Here is a 26,530-nt window from a genome sequence, read left to right on the forward strand (position 1 = left end):
CCATGCAATGCAATACCACATTTATTACTACTTATATTAATAACTTGTTTCCATCCCACGTGAAACATATGCAAGTCTATCGATTCCTATCCTGTTTGGATCCCATCATATAGCGTTCCAGCAATGCGGGTTCGTTAAGCTACCTAGTGGATCTTATAGTATAACTATAACTAATGGACATTGCTGGGTATGCTTGAACAAATCCTATATTTATAGAAATATATGATAGGTGTTTACTCAACAGTCATTTAATAGTCAGTTGTTTATATATTAGGCATAAACATTAGTATAATTCTGAAGATATATTTTGTAGGGGCATATCATCTCTCCTACACTGCTTAGCTGTAGACGCCATAGTCAGATGACGTCTACAGAATAACTATAGCATACACTAAAAGACAAGTTGGCAAAGCCCAGTTCCTGAGATGAAGGGTTGGTCGCAACAACAAGCGTCATAGGTGATAAGGCAATGGAAAAGTATCCTGCTTTCCGATATCTTACTTTCTTATAGCCTTCAAAGGCCTGATCAACCACTAGCATATTTTTTCAATTGTCATATAATATTAATTGTTACTTATACCATGATTATATTTATTGCTATATCTATGTACATATTAATATTAGTACGACCATCCAATTCTCCAATCTTCAATCCCCAATCCAACCCCTCGTGTTTATCTTTGAGGTTGTATACAAAGTACCGTTGTCATGTGCAATCAATACCTAACAAAACGTAGTGCACTACGATAGTGCAGGTTGCATATTTCGTCATAGCTCCTGTGGGTTCATCAGCTGGGTGCGCACTAAATAAATACATATCATATGTATTATGTACCTAGGTACCTACTATATACATACATGTATCATTCACTTTTTCACCGTCCTTGAATTCTTCTATTTGTTCATCATATCTTCGTATATTGATATCATCAAAACTGACCTTTACATTATCCCCTTTTCTTTTCTCTTCTTTTTTTTTTTGGTGAGGAAAGAAGAAAACAGGAAACAAAGACGATAACGATTTCTCGAACCTCCATAAACCCCTGCGTCATCCCTGATAATCCCTGATAATCCTTGATCATCTCTTTTTTGTTACAGCAAGTTAAAACGCCAGCCTTAGCTTCGCGGCCGTCACACGCCATCATCAAAGCTTCTAAAACTTCTGTATCCACTTTCTCCCGCTCTCTTCTAACTCTACTATCCCACAGAATCTGAAATATTATTTTTTTCATTCTCTCTTGTCCTAGACTTCAATCCTCGAGTCGGTCACATACATCTATGTACACACCTTCGAATCTTAAGTCGCCGACTCGATGCTGACCTACAAGTAAAGAGCAATCAATATATTCCTATCCTAGTCGGTTTCACACGACTTATCATCGCGTCTCGGGGACATCCCATCCGCAATACTAATCTCTATATAAAACTATCAACTATACCTTGATGCGAATAATATTAGTTATTGATACAGCTCACCACTAGGTGCCTTTACTATGGCCGGTGCAACAAACACCAGATCTAAGTCAAGCACGAATGGGTCTCTCAAGGGGCCCAAGGGTGTCAAAAGTGTAAATGGGATCAACGGAATCAATGGGATTAACGGTTTAAATGGACATACTACAACTCCCAGGCGGAGAAATACCAAACAGAAGAAGCGGAGCTTCTTTGCGTGGAGCTTTAACATTATCGCAAGGTAAGATGAAGATTTCACAGAATGACTTCCCTACTTTAAGAACAGGATTTTAAAAATAGGATACTAATTCCCTTTTTTTACCATAGGCTATTAACGTGGTATTCTATCTTTACCCTTCTCTTCCGTTGTCCTTCTACTCTCGACGCCTGTGACGACACAACGCCCAAGATATGTAAACCCTACTTCCAGGTCAAATCGGCCGTAACGCCACATATCACGCCCTATTACGATACTTATGCTGCGCCGTACGTCGATGTTGCCAAGCCATACTACGACACAGTCGACCGTATTGTCATCACTCCTGCGCGCACGTATGCTGTCAAATATGGTGGCCCACGAGTTTCCCAGGCCCGAGCTTTTGGTCAGGTCAAGTGGGAAAAGAGCGTGCAACCTAAGCTAAGCGAGTATCAAGCTATAGCAAAAGTCCAATACGATCAAACAGTAGCGCCTCATGTTGAGAGTATCTCTGCTGTAATATCTCCTTATTATGATATCGCGCGGGTCAATGCTCTACAGACCTACCACGAATTTGTACTCCCGGCCTACGTATTCATGCAGCCTTACGCTGCCCAAGGCTACGATGCTGCTTATTCGTTTACGACTGACACTGCAGTTCCTTCGACTATCTGGGCCTGGAATAAGACTTACACTTTTCTGGACGCCACAATCTGGCCTCATCTACGAGATGTCTACGTCATGAAGGTTGAGCCGCAGCTCGTGCGTATTGGCGAGCGACTAGGGAGATATAATGAAAGAAAGGCCAAGCCGGTGACCGAGGAAGCCAGCTCGTAAGTTCTCGCCACTTCATCAAGTGTCCCTTTCTCGTATAGCTCACTGATGATTAAATAGTTCAATCTTACCCAAATCCACTTTTACAAAGCCGATAGCTTCTTCCATCTCCTCATCTGCTGCTTCGGCTGTCAAAACCATCATCGAACCTGAACACTCGAGCGAAGCGGAATCCTTCGAAGGAGCGCCAGAAGTCAAGATTGAGCAGAAGAAATCGCGCACGTCGGAGGAGACACGCAAGCTAGCCGCCAAGATCGCCGCCGAGGATCTCGAGTTATGGGAAGGCAAGTTTACCACAGCCGCACAAGAAGGTGCCGCTGAAATTGAAGACCGCGTGGATGAGATCTCGGCCCGCATGATCGAAAGGCATGCCAATGGTATGGGTAGGTCTTTAGTGAAGCAACTCGAGGAGACCGCCAGCACCGAATTACAGAGCCTCAAGAAATCCATTGTATCTATCTTGGAAAAGCATGGCAATGATAAAGAAAAGAGAGATGAAGCCCTTTCTGCCGCTGTCCGGGCTGCTGGTCTCAAGATCAAGGACAAAGCTCAAGATATTCGTACCTGGCGTCAGACATACGATCAGGAGACAGAAATTGCGGTTACCAAGGCAGCTCAAGAGCACTACAGTATCCTTCAGAAAACTCGCGATCTTGCACTTCAGAGGATCGGCATGAAATGGGCATGGATGGACGGTATCACCTACAAGGATTGGAAGAAGTATCACGAGCTGAAGGAACGTTTCGATGAGTGGACGGATGACTTCAAGCGCTTGATTACAACGCACCCTGGTCTTACATTAGCGCAATCGACCGGGGCCGAAATCGAGGACGAGGGTATGAGCATTGCGCAAGCTGCCGCTGAGGAATTGAGTCGACTAAAGCAGGTGGCCACGTGGAAGGCTATAGCTGGCGATGCTAGCGATAACTTCGATAGCGAAACTGCTGAGTTGGCAGCAATCTCTGTTGCCCAGAAGGCTGCGCAAAGTGAAGCGTCAGCAGCTCCTCTCGCTGGTGAAAAGATCGATAACGAACAGGCGAACCTTAACAGTCCTGAGACCGTCATAATATCACTTTCCCAAACAGATTCGGAAGACCCTGATACTTCTTCGCTTGCTCCAACGGAGGGCCTCGCCTCTGAACAAACTGAGAGCGCCACTAATTCCGACGAGCCGCTACCGTCATCTGATCCAATTGATGGACCAGAACAAGTTCAGGAAACGATTGTCGAATTACCAGATGAACCAGCCGCACCCGTTGAGCCAGCTACCACTACTACTATTAAACCTGCCCTCTTCGGCGCCGCAGCCCAATCTGTACCTTCACGACAACCTATTCTAGATGATGACATTGTTTCGTCCGCGTCTAGCGCTGCGTCAGTTGTTCAATCAGATATCCCCGCCAGTATCACATCGGCCGCGCAATCAGCATATACTGCTGCCGTCGCCGGAGCTGCTGATCATTATTCACGTGCTATGTCGGCCGTATCCGCGCAGATCCGTGGAGAGCCAAAGCCTATCCATCAAGCGATGCTCAGTTCGGTTTCCAGCGCATATCTGGGTGCAATTGCCACGGCCAACTCGAGGCTCAACGCTGCGATGACAGCTGCATCAGAGGGCATATATGGCACTCCCACCACACAATGGATTCCTAGCATGCCAACCGTGCCATCCGTCGATTGGGAAAGAGTCCAGTCCATCGCACAACACAATTTTGACGACTCTTTGAAATGGGCTTCGGAACAATATGAATCTGCAAAGGTAGCCGTCGGCGCTTCTGAACCAACACCCAGCACGTACCTCGAGGAGGCAGAACAGAAAGCTGAGAAACTTCTCAATCAGGCTAAGCACAACTATTATGCAGGCATAGGTCTGGCACACGCACGTTATTCTGAATTCCTTTCTGCTGCGTCTACAGCCGTGAGCTCTTTAACGGCTACGCCTACGCCAACCAACATTCAGGAGTCTGCCTCGTCCGTCGCAGCAGTAGCCGGTGAATCGGTTGCTTCCGCAGTCTCGGTTGCTAGCGAGAACGCCGAGTCCATAGCGTCGTCTGTCAGCGACTTAGCTTCCGATGCAAACAACTATATAGGGGAAAACTGGGATGCGCTTGTCAGTCGTGTCAGCTCCCAGGTCTACAGCGCTCCTACGCCCACTCCATGGTATGAAAATATACAAGTCGCAGCCGGTGACTTTGCTTCCGCTGCGGGTGACTACGCAGCATCGGCTACGGGCGCGGCAGCGCATCAAGCTTCAACTGTCACAGTATTAGCAGAAGACTACGCTTCTTCGGTCAGTATCGCTGCAGCATCCCAGTACTCGGTGGTCAGCTCTCTCGTTTCCGAACTCGTCGTTGGTAAAGAGCCACCCTTTACCGAATCGGTATATTCGCGCCTCATAGGAGCATACTCAACTGGTGTTGCTTCGGTATCAAGTCTTGCTAGTGTCGCATCCGCGACTGCAGTGAGCGCCGCCAGCGAAGCTAGTGATACGGCTAAGTCCGTCGCCGACGCTGCCGCCGGAAGGGTTGGGGATACAGTTCAGCACATCAAAGACGAGCTATAGAAGCTTGCATCGCGTTTTTCAATGCCCTGTGGTCATCACTTATCTACAACTTGTCCATAAAAGAAATACTATAGTGGTCTTTGGTTGATTTATTTCTTCCCGCTCTTTCGGAACATGGCATATACCCAGAGCATTTGGACGTGTTGACATTTTCCCTCCCATCTATATTGTATTTCCTTTTTTTTCGATGATGCGTTAGCGAAAAGAGTTGAGGTACCCTATGCTATTCACTTATGATCGGTAGCAAACGTGGAGGCTAGGGCGACCTGGACAGGTTTGCAGGCGGATCTATCAGGCTAGCAGTTTTGTGGGGTTAATTTATGAGTACCCCTACGGCTAGGGATGACGATTGGAATGACTTATTCACGAAAACGACGTTGGCGGAGACCTTCGGGAGCAAACTGGGTTCGAGCAACGCATTATGGCAGGCCTGCGCAAGGGGGGGTGGTGGGTATATTTGGGATGTATCAATTACGTGTATGACAACTAGCTAGGGAGAAGTATATTAAAGGTGCTAAAATTATATCATCATAAGCCAATGAGTTAGATATATTCTCCATGGTGACCTCGAAGCTGTGTGCCCCATTCAGACCAAGCTACGTATACAAGTTGCTACCAACCCGATCGTTTATATGTCTAGCACAGGCGGCCTACCTACGAAGATATTGTACGCCCTATATTGGCTCGCAAGTCTTTACATCACAACAATTATGCCATGTGAGTATACAATCATATTCTCCTACTTCAGTATAATTATAAGCTATCGTTATTAGTTCGAAATCTGCTCCAGTTCTGACGCCGCTCAGACGGGATACACAATTTTGCAATGATATAAAGGTAATTAGTACATTCATCATTATAAATATTCGTATGGCGAGAGCCCTGTCCTCTATCATATACAATAGTTACCCTCATCTCTATGGAGACTATTTTAACGTGCGATGTCATTGAGAGTGCCCAACAGGTTGGTTTTCCAAGCGTGCTACAAGAACACATCCGTCCCAGAGCCGCAACAAAGGAATTAGCAAGTAATAAAACAGGCAAATCTCCCTTCACAACGTAAATCGAAATGATGGATGGTAATCACCCATATTATCGACTTCCTCCTTGGGACGGCTTAACCGCGAATCTCTCCTACCGGCGTCACGTCTCCTATTCTCAATAAGCATGCCCACGAAAAGCAGCGTCGCCGAAAGCCCACCCAGCCATGTGATAGCTATGGCAGTGCCATATCCGGTCAGGTAACGCGGAGCCTCCTCCTGGCGGAATATGAGGGCTGCTACGATACCTGCGATGTTACCAAGAGAAACTTGGATAGCGGAGGCGAAGGAGCGCTTCCAATGACCCGCCATATTGTTGGCGAGCCAGGCGAGCGCAATTGGCGTAGACACAAAACCGCCTAGCGATACAAGGAATACGGCGCCGTATTTTGCATCGCTTGATAGACCATCGTGGTGCAACAGCATAGCGTATCCAACTGTCGCGATGATGCAGCCTAAAATAACAAAGCCGTAACGGTGCTTGAATCGATCGGAAAAGTATGCCACGGATATCATGCCTACTGCGGAAACGGCATACACGGGGATGGTATGAACTTGAGCAGCCTGTGCCTCCCAGCCAAACTCGCGCAGAATAGTCGGCATGAAGAATGTGGTAGCGTAGCCCGTAACGCCGATACCCATGTACATCATAGCGCCAGCCCAAATCTTCCAATCGGTTAAGATGCGTCGATACGCGTACGCGTTAAGCGTGTCCATGCGAGCCACCATCCTGGCGCCATCGTCAGCTAGTCGAAGTTCCAGTTGGTGCTTTTCTTCTGGTGTAAGAAAGTGACACTGCTCTGGCCAATCTACGATGAGGAAGACAGATATAATGGCTACGACAGCTGTGGCCGCCCCTTCAATGATGAAAATCCATCTCCAGCCTGCAATGCCGTTATGGCCATCGAGATTCGCAATCGCATATGCGAGCAGCTATATTCATAATTAGCTACCGAAGTTTATCTATCAGTGACTACCGATGTTTAAGTCACTTTTTTTTCCGACTGGGTCGATACAGACTTGCAAAGGCTAGAAAAAAGGAGAAGGATAAACATAACAACAAGTACAAAGATAAAAGAGAAACATCACTTACACCTCCGAAAGCACCTCCAACAACAGTGGAGCAGAAGAAGAAACTTATGCGTGTCTGAAACTCGTGGCGCTTGTAATACATGGAAGTGAGATAAACGATAGCGGGCATAACACCAGCCTCGAATGTTCCGAGAAAGAAGCGCAATACGACAAGCCCTTCGTACGTTGAGACGAACCCCATGCACATGTTGACGATAGCCCAACTCAGCATAAGAAACGGGATATAGTAGTGAGGCCTGAGCTTCCTGAGTACCATGTTGCTAGGAACTTCGAGCAAGATGTAAGGGATGAAGTATACCTATAACAGGTCAGTAAAATTGAAGCGTAAATCAACACACCTAGAAAGTATGACTTACAAAGAGGGCGATGTTAAATTTATTACCGTATAGGTCAAGTTCCTCAGTCATTCCTTGGATGCGAGCGTTACTGATGTTGATGCGATCGAGGAAAGACATCATATAGATGACAAACAGGATAGGCCAGACGTGGAAGTCTATCTTACGGAGTAGACGGCGTTCCGCATGAGCGTCGATCATGCCCGGAGGAAGACCGGCCAGTTCAGGGTCGGCATCGACATCGGCGCTATGCGGCGCACATTTCTGGTTGGCCATGATGGTGGTGATGCGAACAAGTTTGGCTTCGTTGGTAAGCTCCTCTTCCGATGCGTTAGACGGCATTTCCGAAAATTTACTAGAAGCTGGTGTGAGTTGGGACTAGAATTAGATTTTCAAAGGAAAGATCGTCCACACGTCTGGGTAGGGTTATTACTGTAAGGAAACAGGTGTAGGAGAAAAGGAAAGACAAATTAGTGACACATGTGAAGATCATAACAGGTGATGATCAACCGAGAGTGCGAAAAGCGAAGAGCAACGGCTAGATATGACAGCTGACAAAAGAAACTAATAAATAAAAATAAAAAGATTATTCTCACTAGTCTCCCCATACAGGAGAAATTCGAACTCACTGCCTTATCGCAATATTGTGTGGTCGGCGACCAATGATTTCTTTTTCGACGTTGCTTCTAGGAGGTAGCTTAGGTTACAAAAAGTTACCTCCTATTAGTTACATGTCTATCTTCAATACATCGAATACATTCATATCAGCTCGGGCAGATTACGCATCCACGGTAGATCATGTAGGCAGATCTAACTAAGTTCGTTCTTCTCGCCTCTCGGCGGCTTTTTCTTAAGAGATTCAGACTGCGAGACATTTCGTCTCATGGTAACCACCTGTTCCTAGACATTGCCGCGACACAGGAACGACCGCGCCCCCGGCAATTAGCTCTGGCGTAAATGGATATCACTCACCACTGCCAAGGCTCGGAATGTAGAAAAGCTTAGCCCTCTGGTAATAACCTCGTAGAGCTATGGCATCCCTTTAGAATAACTGTTTATATGCCTAATTCATTTCGCCAATCTTGGAATTCCGGGGCACTGTCGGCAAGCGGTTAATACCCATTGATGGGTGAAACGCGGATAGACTTATTCCAGAATTATCGAGCTGTAGCCTACACGTGGGGGAACAAGGTATGCATAATAGCAAGCGGAGATAGATATAATTTGGCGTGGGGTGATGATGCATATTCATATGCATGTGACTTGGTAAATGTGTTATGAGGTAGTCTGTGTGGTTTGAGAGGAGATGACCATCGTAATACGACATTGGGTACCATAAACACAATGTAATACATTAGATTTGTGATACTGCAGATGTAATGTCGTACTGAGAGCTAATGGACTCTTGCATATAATGTAAATGTGCATATGCCTATATAGAATTATCTGGGGTAACAGTTGACCATCCCTTTTTTACTTCTCCCTTTTTTTTTTAAAAAAAAAAGAAAAGAAAAGAAAAGAAATCTTTCTATCCCAAAGTACTAGTAATTGCGGAATAACAGATACATTACCACTATTCATTACTTGACAACATTGCCTTATACTCTAAGGTATTCAAGCGACTTCATCTGTCAAACTAACCATAACTAACAAACTTGCCCGACAGATGGGATTTGGCTTACAGAAATCGCAACTGAGAAGTAAAAGCATATCCACAATCCAGGGCACACCCAGGGCATATGCAGGGCATCTCAGACATGAGTCGACCTGGCGATAATATGCGTGAAACCATCGCCTGCGCTTGCGAGATTTTGTCTCACATTGCCGGCCTTGTCTTACCAATAGCCGCACCTGACAGCTCGCCACACGGCATACTATCAACGAACAATAGTAGTCAACTTTCCCTTGCTAGTTATCCGGAATTGCCTTAATCTGAGATCTAGTGTACCCGTTACGTCTTCTCGGTTGTGCTCAATAATCACAACGCTAAGGTAGCAAAGCAATGTAGCAAAGCAAGTGGGCAGCCGAGATAGCCGTATACACAAACGTGATAGATGATACACACGATATGGCTACTATTCGGGATAGCAAATAAGGTAAGTTAGATATAGAGAAGAGATATAGAGGTAGTTATATAAGTCAGTTATGATAGTTAGCATAATTATCAAAGTTTGCCGGTTCTCAGTTTGCCTTGACGTCGGTTAACAATACCCGTGTGTATTACATGCGAAATAACTAGGTACCTAACCTACATGTAAGTGGTGCTATGTTCCACTGTCTTCCAAGTTATGACTGTCTTGGGTAACAGACTAAATACATACCTTAGGTAGGTAGGTTAAGTTACATGTTATTTTATGTAGGAGGTAGGCAGTTAAGGCATATGGAAAGGGAGGAAATGATTCGGTATCAAAATATGCGGCTGTTACCTCATTTTCTGTCTCATCTGAGATCTTCATTGTGGCTGCTAGTCTTGAACACATCCTTACCCATGGCGCAGAAGCCTTGGAAGCGACCAAGGGCAAGTGATTGTACCTGCTTAATGTCTATCACAGTAAAGTCTATTGCCAAATTCTATTTCTATAAGGTACACCTCTCCCAGGGAAGGAACTATATACGATGCGTATAGTGACGTAACACTAACCAATACTTAAGAGTTTACATCCATACGCACATGCACTTTCCTTAACTATATGTACTTAGCTATATCGCAAGTGTACCAAGGTATTCAATTAATCTAAGCCAAGACTTCCAGTTTTATGGTTGCTCTTACAATTTGGGATATGCTACTCTGGAAGGAATAGTCGCCCTGTCATTAGATATAGCAGTCGATATCGCACCATCACATCAACTTCCCGGAAACTCCCAAAAAAAAACACTCAACCACCACCAAGTTCTCAATTCAGACCTCCATCTAATCTTCTAGATTCACACTTCGGAATAGAGGTACACTCTTCTATAGTGTTGTCTACAGCTTATCATGCAATCCAGTCTCTGAGAGGACTTCAAGAAAACTGTCGTCATAAAGAGTTTAGCCACTGAGTTATATTCTGGCAAGATGTCTAACTTCCCAAGAGGCAATCTATCCCCTGGTGATCCTGGTTACTATGATTCCAATTCCGAGATGATATACGTTCCTGTCGGCGTCTTCCTGGCTATCTGTCCCATCATTGTCGGTACCCGAATATGGTCGAGGTTGGGAAACGGAGGACATCTTGGCGCTGATGACTGGACTATTCTAATATCACTTGTAAGTCAAATCCTTAAGGCGTACGTGAAGATCGGTGATGAACAACATGTACTGATGATTTTACCTAAGGGGTTCGCCCTGGCTTCGAGCGGAATCATGCTTTTGGCCTGTCATTACGGTTATGGAAGACATACTTACAGTTTGTCCGGTCCTGATAAATACCAAGCTTTTAAGGTGCGTTCTCAGATACTTGTGATCGATCTACTCCCTAGGTTAGGTAGGTATCCTTGCGTGGACTAAAATCACTAATTGGATACCCTCCGGATGTAGTACTTCTACCTCTGCCAGGTGACTTACAAAACCTGTATCAACCTAACAAAGGCGTCAATCCTTCTACTCTACCTGAGAATCTTTAGCAATACCAAGTGGTTTAGGTGTGCGTGCCGCTTTATGCTACTGATTGTGATCATGTACTGCATCGCATCGGTTACGGCGACGATATTCCAATGCACCCCGATTACCAAGGCGTTCGACAAGTCTATAAAGGGCACCTGTATAGACAATGGAAAGTTCTGGTACGCCAACTCTGGCTTCTCAATCGCGACCGATATCATCATTCTTACTCTCCCTATGACTCTCGTCTACGCATTGCAGATACCTAGAGTCCAAAAAGCTGCCTTGATGATCGTCTTTGCTCTCGGTGTATTGTAAGTAGCCTGTAGCATTTCTTAATATCAATTTACTAACGCTAGGCAACAGCGTGGTTATCACTTCTTGTCTAAGAGTGACAACCATAGATATGCAAGCAAGGACACCAGACCCAACTTACGACATTGCCTCTACCATGTGGACCATCATCGAGATGAACGTAGCGCTCGTGTGTGCTTGTCTTCCGCAGATCCGTCCCCTGATTATCAAGTGGTTCCCAAAATTGATGCCTACCTACTACTCCAATTCTCGTGATAATTCGGACAAACGCGCCGCTTACACTAGCAGTGGCTTGCCAAAGTCCTATCCGAGTAGCAGCGAGAGTCACTCCAAGTCGGAAGAGGATAAATGGGCGCGCATCAACAACGGTAAAATTGGATACGAGGGCGCCAATCTAGCCAATTTTCGTAGGGCCGATTCCAGCTCAGAAGAGTATACGCTACACGAGGAAAAGGGACTTCAAATACAGAAGACTGTACAGTACACCGTCGAGTACTCGCCGGATGGTAAGCGCGACCCGTATATTGGATCGATGATATGAAGTGCAGAGGAAAATATGTTACACAGCTTACTATTACGGAAAGCTGCTTGATGGAGAGACGATCGCGTTTCGTATGATTTTGGGAAACTTAGAGAGTACCGATAATTACATCATATTCCCTTTAGATGCGCCAGCTTCTGTCGCTGTTTGGTCTCTAAACCGCCCAAAATACCTGTAACTACCTAGCTTATTTTCAAGAAGCTATGGAGAATACTAATGTTTCTACCATGCGAATAGAACTTGGGAGATAAATAACAATCAACTAATCGAACAAAGACGCAAAGACTATGAGTAAATTCTTTTTTAAAAAAATACCTAATGTACGTTGGTTTGAATTACGAATATTACGTAGACGTCCTCGGATCTCGCCGACTCTTATTCGCACAGTCATAGTAAGATTTCCACCAGTTAATATGATTAGAAACTAAAATATTCCTGCAATAGGGCTGATCAATGGCATTCATTATGTACCACGCAATTAAGACGTCATCAAGGGTGTCGATATAAAAAATAAAAAATAAAAAATAAAAACACTTTATAATTCGTGTTACAACCTACAACAATGGAATTAGTTGCCGACGGATTCGCCTTATTTGGAATAATTTTTGGGATATGTTCCGCCCGGAGTGTTTCTACTGTCTTCACACTGCCTCCTGAGTACACCATATGGATTCGGATTGGGTCGTAGCGGACCATTTAGATTAAAGCGACGGCCGACAGTTGATTATATTTACGAACAAATAATATCAACGATTTTCCTATCCGACAGAAGGATCGAGATCAACCATAGTACGACACGGTGTTATTCATACTCAGCTAACATGAATTTTGATTGCAGAATTTGAGGTTTCGGTTGAATTGACCAAGTTGATATAAAATCAGCTTATTGTTTGAGCCCATCAGCGCGAGGATTGAAGCTGCGATCTGTGTAAGCGTGGTTTGATATCGCCGAGTCAAGTCAAGTCGGGACGTACTAAGTGCGATGATTCTCAAGATAGCGATAACATATTCCTAGGAGGCCTAAAAAATCATTACGCATACGGCTACGAGATGACGCACGCGACTTGGCTTTTTTTTTGGCTTTTTTTGGCTTTGACGTCGATAATCGCCAATTTAGTCAATGAGAAGAATTAGGAAGTAAGATGTAAGAAGAAGAAAAAGAAAAAAGAAGAGACCGTAAAATAAGAAGATGAAAGGTCGTTCGACTAAGACGGCGGTCCCCACGATACCCCCACCGAAATAACTGAAATAGGTAAAAGGAGAGTTGCATCACAGAAGCGCTTGGCGCTAGAACCAATGAAATGCGCTAATGGTGAAGAAGGTCAAAAACGATATTCGGAGATTGTCCAATCATGGAACGACCCGAGCAATTATAGCGATTTGGCTAATAAGAATGAGATTGAGGCTGATGGGGCTTGTGCTGAGGCTAACCCACGGACAGGTAACAATACGAAGGAACCCCATAAACGGTTAAACGGTTATGGATTAGCCTCGTCGATTGGCGTATAACCATTCCAGATTGGCCTTAGAACGATCATCTAAGCGCGAGGCCTCATTCAGTTGGTACCAGCTTTGACGCTTTGTTTTTAGCTTGTGCCGTCGACTAAATCCAAAAGAAGAAAAGGGCTTTTATTTTAGCCGAGTAAATAATACTAATTATCTAATTATACCTTCTAATTATACTAATTAATAAGTCCGGTACGGGGAACGGGGGGGAACGAGAAAATACAAAAATAAAAAAAAATACGAATTACCTCGTGACGTCAATTTTTTTTCTTCTATTCTTCTTTTCTTTTTCTTTTTCTTTTTCTTTTACATAATCCTTAGTGGTTCGTTCTTAAGGTTACAAGGTTACAAGGGTTGGGAAGATGATGCTATTGTAATAATCCCCAAGCGACATGCTTCAAGACCCGACCCAAGCTACCAAGCTGCCAGGACACAGACCCAAGGTTAAGGATTATAAAGTTCTTAGACGATTATGTACGATTCAGGTCTGCTAGGGTTCATGCAGGCTATACGGGGAATAGTCTCGTTCCCCGGTCCGTCTAGTTGGTGATCTAGCGACAGGGTTATGCACGGTTCACGGGACTTGTTCGAGTCTGGATCTTCGGCCTCGTTGCGTTCCCGCCACGTAGCCGCATATATCCCCTTGTCCCACTATCCGAGCAGAACACCGGCCGAGAGCAACTACTCGTCAAAAATGACCAGCCCAAATTTAGACACGAAATGGTTGAGTCCTAGTCCTATGCATACCCGTTACGAGCTTCAATTTGAAACTTCAACAGTCGACGAGTCGGATGCCCATCAAGCCCATCTATCAAATACCCAGAACCCGGGATAACCCCAAAGTAGAACCGAATCTCCATGGGTTCCATAGCAAGTCAATACCCTATCCACTCTGCATAACCTCGTGTTGGCATATCTTGACCTTGCTATGTAGTATCAACCTGTCCCACGCTAGAATCGCGCTCGGCGCGTGTACGGTGAAGCAACTCCCGCCTTGGACATTTACTCTATCACGAACTCCGGTGGGGGGGACTCGATGATGTCAAGCCCTAGCCAAGGGCACTTACGTATCGAGAATTTACGGGTGGTGCTAGTATAGCAGCATAACGACCAAGATGATTAAGACGAAAAGTAAACATCCGAGATGTATGTATTACCAGGTTGCTGGGTCAGCCTTACTATGGCTTGCATGCTGCACGGTAAGCTTCCCGATAATTATCAGCCTCATTCAGGACCGCGTTCAAAGACGTCACGGTCGAAGTTTGCGTCAGCTTACCTTTTAAAGGAAGCCAGCTACCGAAGAAGCTGAAACGTGGGTGAAGATATGAGTAACTCTTTAGCGGAATCTATGGCGATCGGGAGATCTGGGATGCGATGCCTGTCTCGGAGAATACATATACCAACCTTGCAATAGCCTATTCGCGGTATGGGTATCTATCTTTCCCCTGACTAGCCCTCCCCGTGTGCCCCTCTCCCTCTCGTGAACTTATCAACCTCGTCGCTATCCATAGGAGCTTCCCCATTCGTCACAGGTGTGCTTTCGATTACCGCGGGTCAGCAGTGACTCTTGATACATTGCCGTCTGATTCACCTTATGGCGTGTGAATCATTCCCGTGAAGGATACTACGAACTGGATAACTGTACTCGCTACGAAGCAGGTACCAGGCACCAGGCATCAGTTCGCCTATCTCCCGGCAATGGTCGTGCGGCATGGGATGATCGAACTCCTATATCTATCACCGGACTCTACGCCATCGATGATCAAGTTGAAAGCCCTCATTCTATATCATCTAGGACAGCCCTCTCTGAGCCTCCCTTCTTTATATAGTCTCGTTCGGCAGAAATCTTCCCCTCTTAATCATATAATAGTTATAATATCCCGTGCCGCTAACCGTTCGACGCCATGCCCCAATTCATATTCGTCGAGCTTCCTAGCTTCCGTATCAAGAACGCCAGTGGACATACAGTACGCCTGAACTATGCACAACTGGGTTTAATAGGTGCTCTGTACCAATTCGTGCGCAGCGGCCTCCGCACTAGCGACCAGGTCGACTTGTCGGCATCTCTACTCTTTGCGGACGGAGAAGCAGATCTTTGGACGGCGATGGCGGGAACGGGGGACGGCGGACACAATCCGCACGCCGAGGAAAACATGCTACTATCGTATTTTCAAGCATTTGACTCCCCGGGATCGTATCCAATTGTTGACGCTATGCTTCTAAGGCGTGGCGAGCCTTGCAGTAACTGCGCCGGATATTTTACCCTAGGCGGCAAGCATCTACGACCGATCGACGGAACACCGACATTCCGGGCTAAGTTCACGGCCCGGTCCGACCGCTCATATACCCCAGTCTTCCATCTGGCACGTGGACTTGATGCCGCTCAGCGGACTACCCTATGGGCCCAACTAGCGCGGATGCGGACGGACGAGCCCGGAGTTATCATCGCCTCTAGTGCTGACGTCCCGGTCGGTCAGGCTTATTATCTGCTCCACGACTCCCCTTGGTACGCTATCAATGGCCAAGAGAGCATGACAGATGCGCAAATCGCAGAAGCGATTGCGAGACAGGGGGTCCTCCCGACTTATTGGATTGGGAGGTGAACGGCATAATACGAAGTAAGTAGCTACCTCATACCAGGTATTTAACCCTGAACATAACATAGTTGAAAGAAGAAGAAAACCCCTTATCATTTAGCTCATCAATACTAACTATGATTTATCATAGAATCCGGTATAATCAAACCCATAAGACTCTAGAGTAGGAATGTATTGATATTGTACAACACGGCGTGGGCTGGTCCCATCGGCAAAAATCATATCAAAGTTTGTCGGCTCGATCATGGGGCGTTTATTGGTTTCATTTATATCAACATAATATCACTTTCGTCTGTAATTTAATTTCATAGCATGATTGCCGGGTAGACAAAATTTCTTTCGCAAAACACATTATATGATAATAGGTATTTAAATATATGAATTTGCTGGTTTTACGTGTTTGTTTTCGTTGCTAAATGCTCCTTTATGGGCTAAGGAATGGTAATATCAAATAATAAGGGGGGAAGGCCACCAGAGTATTTCCCGGTACACATTATTGTGGCTATTATGCTTGAATAGTGTGGAGAGATCAATAATTTCGAAATGCGAAGCAGAATATAGTAAGTACCAAAGGTGTGCTTGTCACTAGGTAGACTCAGTATTCTTGGTGTCTTGTCGTTATAAATGTAACATGAATAATTCACTCAGAAAAAAGCACAGCTCTCTCATTAAGCCTTAAACTTGGCTACATCTGAAAAGAACCGGGTCAATAACACAACCTAATGAATACCTAGATTACGGATGATAAGATAGTTTTGTCGGGATTTTAGATGAGACATCTAGAACACAGAACAGGTTTAGTATATATAGACTTAGGACCTCTCAGAGGGTACCTTGTTACAGTTCCTTGCGGAATAACGAAGTTGCTTCCATGCTATTTGGTTCTATCTCGTGACAAATTCAACAAATATAAGTCCTACAGTATTAAAATAAGAAAATGTGATGGCCAGCGCTGATAGAATGATTATTACTTCTATACTTGATTATAAATAGGTGCCTATCTATATTCGCTTCTGATTCAACTAGGTTAGATGTTTGGTTGAGGTGTATGCCATCCATCCTAAGTCATTTCGGTGGAAACAACCTGAAATAATGATATTGACTGGCTTTCTATCAGACATCATATTTATGTACTTCTAATAATAAGCACCAAGGTAGTTTACAGTTGAATTAAAACGAAACGTCAATATACTGTGGCCCAAATACAGCGTACGAATATATAATCAATTATAATAGTCCGTTGTTAGAGATAACTATCTCATGGTAGTTTAGTCTACGCTAAGACAAGATAACTCGGTTTATTGATAGCAGGAAACTTTATTTTAAGGGGTTGCTATTATATAAATCATACTTCAAGCCCTTACAAAATCCAATTATGGTAGAAGCGGTCTATATATTACAAAGCACTTATAAAAGGTAGTAATAGCCAAGAAGTATAGTATTCCACATGAAAATTGATATGACCTCTAAAGGAAAATCACTTTTAAACGAATGGTAAGTAACTCGAGTTTTTTCACCAATAGTTTAAGAGGTAGTTATGCCCTTAAACTTTTAACTATTTCGCATTCTAATTGTTTATTTCCTACAGTTCAGTCACTGCCTCCCTACGTCTACACAACTCTTCGTCTATAGTTTAGGGGATTAAGGAGAACGTAAATCATAGAGCTACATGATATCTTTTACATACGTGTACTTAAAGTAAATATCTATATTTATAATAATAAAACCGTGGGCATTCAGCGTGCTAAAATATCTAGTAGGTAAAGAGCAAATGTCTTTTTCTTTAATCCTACTCTCTATAGATAGCCTCAGGAATATCATCATAATGACCAAGGCATGAGATCACCAACATGATCTCCTGGAATTAGCGACTCACTCTCCAGTAAATTTGAGCTCATGATAAAACCAGAGTCTTTAAAGAGGACAATATCAAGCGAGTAAGACCATAACTACTCGTCCGATGCTTCCCCAAATTCTCAACACGTCTATCACGACCAGCCGCACATTGTTCTATGCGGTTAGTTGCACAGAACTATGTCGTGCCAAGACAAGCGGTCGACTTCAATATCACCGTGTGTTTGTTCAGTTTAACACGCCATATGATTGTGGCGTCATACTACTGTAAGTGTGCATACCTATACGAACCTACGCTGGGGAGATTGGCTACTCCTCACCTTTGACATCCCCCGCTTCTTGGCCGCTAACAAGGTCGATGATAGCGTTAGCCTTTGCCGCTTTTACCATTCAAATGGCGAAAAGGGGACTATGTGCTATAGATCAGTGGATTGGATAACAGTGACTAAGAAGTATATAGCTTGACTAACTAGTTAGTTACCTACTTATCTACAAGTTGGAGTATTCAACCTTTACAAGACTATTTTTCTGATATGGCCAAAAGCTGCTTGTCACAGAAGGGATGGAGACTGTGTAATATAAATGTGAAGGCACTGTAGATTAAGTTACTAACCTCGCGTACGAACAGGTTATATTTTATCAGTGATAATAGAGGCTAGTCTTGAAATTTAAAGGCAACATGCACAATGTCCAGCTAACACCACCTTTATTAACAACCCTACCTCTAGGGGTAGCGCTGCATCTAGAACGAATGCTTCGCAGATCACCGGTGAGCCAGGATCGATACCAAGGCTGCACATTTGGCTAATATCTAACAGTCCACATGATGTTTTTACAAGGACGCGAAATAAGAAAAGAAATCCGTCTGATTTCAGCCTTTTATGGACCCCGATAATATATTTCCAAGGCGCCTTGATTGCAGACGTCGGACGGCTTGGGGGGCAAGACGGGTTGGCCGAGAGGCGGTTGCATTCCGAGTCTTCCGACCGTCTACCATCAGAACTATCCGCAACCGGACGTCGTATAGAACGTAAACGGCCGTTATGCGATATCTTAACGTGAAGTGGGCTGACCATATCTGTTCCGATGGCGGATGAATCACGGCATTCTCGGCTATTCGACCTTAGGTGGTGGCGCCTCGATTGTCACATACAATAGCATGGCTTAGATGTTCTACCCCTTACTCCAATTCAAGCAAGCAGCTATATAGTTAGGTAACTTGGGTAATTATGCTGGATTGGAGATTATATCGTAATTGAGAAGCCTTACCGTCCTATAAAAGCTTGGAACAAGGAATACTCTATCCTGTCGTGTTCAGTAAGGCCACAGGAAACCGATCATCAGTTTGACCATTGGCTGACATGCCGGTAGACTAGACGAGGATGCTCGTGTTTTGCATATTCGCACATGAACGTATGCTGTACGCAACATACTTGCCGCTACCCCAGACTCATCTGCAACGAAGTTTCGTGTAGGTATCTAATAAGAAGGGGGTACAGGGTTTCCCAACGAAACGATAAGAGATTCCTACATAGTACATACATAGATACAGAATTAGAACATGCGGAGATAGGCTCGTGCGGAAGACGTCGTTGGCGTTAATTGAACTCTTTGGGGTAAGACAAGGTCTGAATCAAGGTCTAGGTTGCCTCTAATTCTTGACCTTGTTCCCGGTCCTGCGGATTCACCGCTGTTTTACTTGCCGTGTACGTACATCGAAAGACCAAATATTTATGTTGCTTCACTTGTAATCGAACCATGGTCAATGATACTTTGATCTGATCTGCATTAGATAAAGGTATATCGTATGATAGAGCATGTCTTATTACATGGAATTGAGTCGTGCAAGACGAGTAATGAATCTAGTTAATTCCGTAAGCCCTGCTTGGCCGCATCCCCCAGATGATCACCTGGTCGCGATCCTCTGCGGAGCATTTTCTCCTAGATAATGTTGGCATTGGTACCTACGCGGTTAGTATTAGAAAGCTCGACAAATCATAGTAATGCATTCCCATCTTGTAAAAGAAGCCGGAGCCGAAAGTAGAAGTGTATCCGGAGACCGTCATACCACTGAAGTTCGCCAAAATGATCTCGGTGTGTCTGCTACATATGTATTGTACGGATTGAATGAGATGAATGAATTGGCGCAGGATACCTACATAGGAGTTTACGAATACCTACCTATATACTGGCTCATCAGCATCGCTTGGTATTTTGCAGACAGACATTCTTCTCAGCAGGTTGGTTGCATCTGACGACTTAAGCACGTTAGACACAACACTGTGCGAGCGACGACGAAGCCATTTTTATTTATGTCGTGACGCCGTCACACAAGATCAGATCTTCTTCTCCAGCTGCGATCAAACGTCATGATTATATGTAAAGTATCACACCGGGTTAATGAGCACGGGGTACGTATCGATATTTTATAAGTTTGATTTAGGTACCCTACCTCTAGGTAATGCAAGTTCAATTCCGGACGCACGGTCATGTCGGATTTGGAGATCGGAGCTTCGCATATCTTTCTCGGAACCAAGCAGTTGGGAAACGCGACAGAACTTCTCCATCTCGTTCCGACCTACCGGTGCCTCTATTCTGGATATCTCGGTTTCCGGACTACCTATTATTAGATTCGCGGTGTTGCTAAGATGTCGAGCAGGCATGGTCCCGGTACGCTTCGGGGCGACTACGTAGTTCCTCGTTAGATAGAAACCGCACGGAGCTTCACGATGTACGTAAGATTAAATTCCGATCAAGCTAGCCCTTATTATTCCCCGCGGGACTGGGTTCGCTTTTCCTAGTATCGCTTATTAGTGTTGAATACTTAAATAAGTTCACCTATTCGGGATGGAACGGATCTTAGCTCGTATTTAATACATACATAGAAAACGAAACCTTAGACACCTGGATCTTGTTACTACTTAATGTTCCTAGATTATCGATCCCCAGCAAAAAGCCCGATGTCGTGTACGACCAAACTAAACGTGCGACGGTTGGACCCATTGTGATATTTTAAGGAGATATGTACCAGGGTAAGGGACGATCAATTTCGTGAGGGTTAGGTTTTTAATAATGTGCTAGAAATTTGAGGTAGTTAGGAAAAAAATAGTTATTCAGTATCTTTCTTGCATACTATTGGGCCTTGACGATAGTTAATAAATTAGGTACCTAGCTATGCCCTCTTGTGAATCATCAAACGCCTAACCTAACTACGTGGTAGGATCTTGGACTAATAGCTTTCGTCCAACTGGCCATTAGACCTGGAGGCAAAGAGTATGCTTAGGTAGACATTGGTAGACATTGGCTTGTCTGATTGCTAGTGGATATTGGTGTCAATTTACGTAAGGAGTTGCAGGCTACTATCTCTCGTCAAACTGGCCAAGACTATTAGGCCCAATAAGGGGATCTCACTATAGCTTCCTAGCAAATATACTATGTAGGATTGAAGGAAGTTGGGAATAGCCTCAGTAAAAAAAGCCTTTGCAAGGGTGAGCAACCTTTTTTCAAGCTACCTTAATGTAGTCTTCTGACCGAAGGAAGATACATAGACAGTGCCAAAAATGAGAGACCCGCTGATCGACACGGGCATAGGTTCGCTTGTCTCATTGGAGCATGGGACCCCGTCACTGCCTAGCTCGGAAACTGAAAGATTACAACTTTGGTTGAGAGGTCCGTGTTTTTGTCGGCACTCTCCTTCGAATAATCTTGGCCCCTTACTTATGTAGAATGGCCCAACTTTTGGCATCTAGAAGCTTGAGTTTGCTAACTCGTAAAATGGCATTGGATAATTATATGATATCCCTTTTGAAATGTCGATTGTAGTCCAATGGAATTAGAATACGCTGCTGTCTATCAACGTAGCAAAAAAGGTAGTAGAGCCTACGACGAGACCGGGCTAGATTTTACAAACAAGTATCTTGTCTGACCTTACACAACATATATGTATTATGCATGTAGCACGTAGCATATAGTTCTCGACTCGTAGTAAAATCGATCAAGTTGATGAGATGTTTATTCCCAACCAATACCCACAAGCGCTCACGCTATATAGTAGTTCGTAATTTAACTATCAGCTCTATATGAAGTTCGATGATTGGTAAAGTCTATTGTTCTATTGTAGCATGCGACGACGTGTTACCACATATAGCACAATCACATGTCTCGTGCATCATGGATGCACAACATATAACATCGTCTTGATGAATATATAATATACTATACGAATAGATGGGTGTATATCAAAAGATCCACCGGATGCATGTTTCCCTTGAAATCGGTAAGCGTATCAATCAGAGCTCAAGCCCGCCCTAACCCTCAGTATCATCTTTTCGGGCCTACTTGTGCGCGCAGAACGACACACACCCATTATGCCCATGGGGAAAACACAGCATGAAATCGAGATATTCCCGTTCCCCGAGATCTTTCTCTCTCTCTCCCCAGATAACCCACACAAAGACAACAAAGCGACCCACGATGCTGAACTTGAGAGGTAGCTTGGGTTGGGGAGTTATCCTAGTTGTTAGCTGTGGGACTGGGTGGGTTTGCTCTCTACATACCCCTCTACATACCAATACCTATTCCTAGTAAGCGCTAGATATTATACCATGTAGGATTTTTGAAGGCGTCGATGTTGCGGTGTATCTCCTGCCGTGGCGGCGTCTTACTCGCACGAAAACGTATACCCTCGTCTTCTACGGATCCGTAGCTTGGGCCGATATACATCTACTTGGGACTTCTAATAGTCACATGGCCTCCGTCGTAGGTATTGTTGCATAGGCCCGTCAGCCTTACACAGCTAGAAGCGGAGAATGTTTATGGAGCAGTGAGGAGAAAATCATTACTCGCTTTAGCTGGGCGAGAGAAAGAGAGGCTCTATTCAATAGGTCTCCGTTTCGTTTCGGCCCGCTTTGTTGACTGCGGGCCAATATCAACTTTGAGTCTGGCGCCGTAGCACTTTAACCTGCCGGCCTGCCGCAGCAAGCGCCACGAATGCCGCGAAGCTTCACGATCGTTTCTTGTCAGGGCCCGAATGCTACCTAGTCCGGTTTCCCCTGGACGGTGTGACAGCGAGTTGCCCATCTAAGATTACCGACCCATCTACATCGAGATGCAGCCATCGTCGACTCCTCCCCTCTTAACTCTTTCTGGAAACTTGTCCTAAGAGCTTCTATCTTAGGCCTTTTTGAATTTAAGACCTTTATTTATAACTAACTGCATATACACTCCTATAAGCCCCTCTCACCAAACTAAATTTCGAGTTATATTAGCCGTACCCCCCCTACCCCCCCTGAGCTCCAACGATTTATCAGTCTTCGGTACTCGCGGCGCCGAGTTTTAGGATCACGTTGGCCCGCTCCATTCACTCATCCGGCCCATTTGGTCTCCGCTCTTGCTGCCACCTTACCCTGTCCTTCCGCCGTAGTATAAGACGCGGTATTTGGTGCTGTTGGCCGTATGTCGTCATCGCTCAGGTTCTTGCTGGCCTGGGGCCAGATTGCAGCACGCTAGAGCCGCAGTAAGAAGAAATCTCGCAGTTATCCCCACGATGAATACCGCCGTTCTGGTGAAGATGTCGCGACATAATGAGGGGGATATTTGCGGACTAACTATAGGTCGACGGGTACCTTTGCTTCTTCCATATTATCCTTCTACTACCGACATGCGGTCATCGCCAAGATTCGAACGTGATTGGATACCTGTCATATTGGTTGCTGATCATTAATAGCTCGGAGGAAAAGCGAGGCGTACATGAGAGGCTCTCATGTACGAAAAATATAATATCACTAGCGTATAATACCGTATAATATTATATAATACCGCATAATTGATTAATTATGCGCATAATCGGAAAGTGGCCTCCTTTTATCCGATACACTAGTACTAAATCGGAATAACGCCAGTAATGAAACATTGTGTCTAAGGCTATTTTACGTTAGATTTAATCAAATTAGCTGATTTAATTCCATTTTAGGCTTTATTTTAGTTTTGATTTACTGTTTAAGCCTGAATTTTAGTTGCATTTTAAGCTAGATCGTTGATTTTATAAGTCAAAATAGGTGTTGTTATTGTTGTGTAAAATTACTTAATATAAATAGAGGCCAAAAAATTTTATATTGTGATTACATAATTATTCAATTATATGATGCGTATTATACGCATACTACGTATTATATGTATAATATCGCATAATTGGTCAATTATGCGCATAATTCGCATCCCTAATGAGAGCCCATAGGTTTGGGGCCTACTATGCGGCGATAACTAGATGGTCTATCTCAGTTATCGGATCTAGTCGTGCTGTTTTACGAGCTACTTACCACTGGAATATAGGATGGGCGCACTGCATGAAGGTTTATGGCTCCTAGGCGGTGTTGGTAGTCGGATCGAGCTGCTCCGCGGGCTTTTAGAACGATCACGACACGAGACGACGACGATCGAGATGCAATTTCTCTAATCAAATTATATGGTATGAATTGAGTACGTGGAAAAGAATAGATAATAGCGAGTGATCCAATAAAACTGCACCAAAAGGTTCTGATTGGTTAGTGACCGAAATCTGAGGATCGCCGCGGGGATTGGTGCTCGCCTCATGAAGATGGATAATATAGTCTTGTATCTTGTATATGATCAACGTTGAGCCTCTCTCCACTTAGGTTTTATTTTGACAGCACGCTGGAGAAAAGAGAGGTTGGGAATCAACGACCTGCTTTAGAAGAGTAGCAAATAAAAACATCTACGGTACGGGGTATGGATCTTTTACATAGAAGCCCAACCAACTTAGATGACAGCATCGTCGAATGATTCGATGTAATGTGAAGGAGAAATCATCCGATGATCCATAAAAGCCCCCCGGGTATCTATAATCTGTATCATCGTGCAGTATAAATAAGTCTCATCGAATAGAGCCTTAGGTATTAAACGTCTGACATGTCATGAGTTAATTGGCATAAAAAGTCCAAAATTTCGACGACGACGACAACAAAGGCTATGAGAATATTTTGTCGCCTTTCAGAGTCCATGCCTCGTTTTGCTAGCTGAGGTGCCAAGACCACTGAATACTACGTACTGTAGTACTGTGGTGATCGACAATGCTGCAGGCCCTTAGCCGAGAGGATATGAAGAATGGAACATAACGCGGTCTTTACTATAAGCACGGTATTACTTACACTGTCTCCTTTTTTTATCAAATCAAAATCGGGTTAGGATGTTCCATATTATTTCCTATTGCTTACATATCCGTCGAATTGAAGAGACAATTCATCATCAGCCTTGCCATCGCTCTTCTGCGATGCTTATCACCGGCCGAGAATTTTTACTAATACATATTTGCAAGTAATGTTGCATCTGTTCTACGCGCCTCGATAATCGCCGAGTGGCAAAATCCTGTGAAATCTCCAAAGTATACGTAATTGTTACGCTGCAAAGCAGGCCGCGGAAGACGTAGAAAGACGTAAACGTACACACCACTCTGGAGTGAGTAGAAATACGTCTATAGCAACGGCATAAAAGACTCACCTCGATCCGTATCAGGAGAGAGAACAAGACCTGTCAGCGGGGTAGTTGACTCCTCTTCTGATATGCTAAATAACATGTGAGTCTAGTATATCTCACAAATAGAGCTCTATGGTGTGTGTAATATAGTAGCTGGCTAAGGTATGAAGATAGGACAACGCAAGATAGGGTTGCTTCCAATGCATATTGCGGTCTAATACAGTAAGCAGACGCGCCGATCGTGGCGCTAGAGAAATGAGACCGCCAAACAAACTATTGCGCAACTATATAACCATAGCCAATATCCTTTTGGCTAACATAAAATAACAACCTACAAATTTTAAATATAATATTACAAAATAACCTAAATTTAATCTTATAAACTAATAAAATTAAAATATTTAATTTTATATTTATTTTAAATTATGCCACTTATATTAACATTTTTTTAAATTATAAATAATTATATTATAAATTTAATATTAATATTTAATTTTTTTTAATTTTAAATTAAAGTTATTTAAATCGTTATTACCTAAATTAATTAGCTTTTGATAAAATTGTTTTTATATATTATTACTTTTATAAGTTTAATATAATAACGTTATAATTTTTTTATTTTTCCGGTAATATCGCTAAAATATTTACGTATTACTTTTTTTTAACATTATTTTTAAGTTTTTTTTATAAGCTTTAATATTAAATCTATATACCCTTATTTTTATTTTTAATAATATATTTATTTAATCCTTTAAAAATTTAATTAATTTTCAATTAAATAACTTTTTTTTTTATAAATAAAATATATTAGTTAAAATTAATTATAATAAAAAATTAAAATATAAAACCTTTAAAATTAAACAATAAAATTGGTAATTATATTTATATAATAACTTTATTTAATCATTAATATTAACTTTATTTATATAATAATTATATTTATTTATAATTAACGAAATATTAAAAACTTTTTTATATTAAAAATTAAATATTTTTTATATTACTTTTAATATATATTTTAATATTATATACATTTTTAAAATACGATTAAAAATTTAAAATACCATAGTTAAAAAGTTAATAAAATTATTATTATACCATACGATTTAATTTACCTAATTATTAAAATTGGCT

The 26,530-nt window shown here is 43.3% G+C and overlaps 4 protein-coding genes across 4 annotated transcripts; 3 read left to right on the top strand and 1 right to left on the bottom strand.

Moving 5' to 3' along the window:
- Positions 1-1,493: 1,493 nt before the first annotated feature.
- On the top strand, positions 1,494-5,045 carry GL218_08463 (uncharacterized protein; the record flags this gene model as incomplete). The annotated part of the gene is made up of 3 exons (XM_033585267.1): positions 1,494-1,693; positions 1,780-2,481; positions 2,543-5,045. 3 exons carry the CDS (start codon positions 1,494-1,496, stop codon positions 5,043-5,045), a joined length of 3,405 nt encoding a protein of 1,134 aa, XP_033440521.1.
- A 1,052-nt stretch (positions 5,046-6,097) lies between these two features.
- Positions 6,098-7,854, bottom strand: GL218_08464 (putative transporter C11D3.18C; the record flags this gene model as incomplete). The annotated part of the gene is made up of 3 exons (XM_033585268.1): positions 6,098-7,018; positions 7,179-7,475; positions 7,534-7,854. 3 exons carry the CDS (start codon positions 7,852-7,854, stop codon positions 6,098-6,100), a joined length of 1,539 nt encoding a protein of 512 aa, XP_033440376.1.
- Positions 7,855-10,567: 2,713 nt separating this feature from the next.
- Positions 10,568-11,948, top strand: GL218_08465 (uncharacterized protein; the record flags this gene model as incomplete). Its single annotated transcript, XM_033585269.1, has 4 exons — positions 10,568-10,759; positions 10,829-10,933; positions 11,030-11,406; positions 11,459-11,948. The coding sequence occupies 4 exons, from the start codon at positions 10,568-10,570 to the stop codon at positions 11,946-11,948; spliced, it is 1,164 nt and encodes a 387-aa protein (XP_033440377.1).
- A 3,410-nt stretch (positions 11,949-15,358) lies between these two features.
- Positions 15,359-16,057, top strand: GL218_08466 (uncharacterized protein; the record flags this gene model as incomplete). The annotated part of the gene is made up of 1 exon (XM_033585270.1): positions 15,359-16,057. The coding sequence occupies one exon, from the start codon at positions 15,359-15,361 to the stop codon at positions 16,055-16,057; it is 699 nt and encodes a 232-aa protein (XP_033440374.1).
- Between the last annotated feature and the right edge of the window lie 10,473 nt (positions 16,058-26,530).

This window comes from Daldinia childiae (assembly GCF_008694065.1).
Source record: "Daldinia childiae strain JS-1345 chromosome Unknown Scaffold13, whole genome shotgun sequence".
Classification (NCBI taxonomy): domain Eukaryota; kingdom Fungi; phylum Ascomycota; class Sordariomycetes; order Xylariales; family Hypoxylaceae; genus Daldinia; species Daldinia childiae.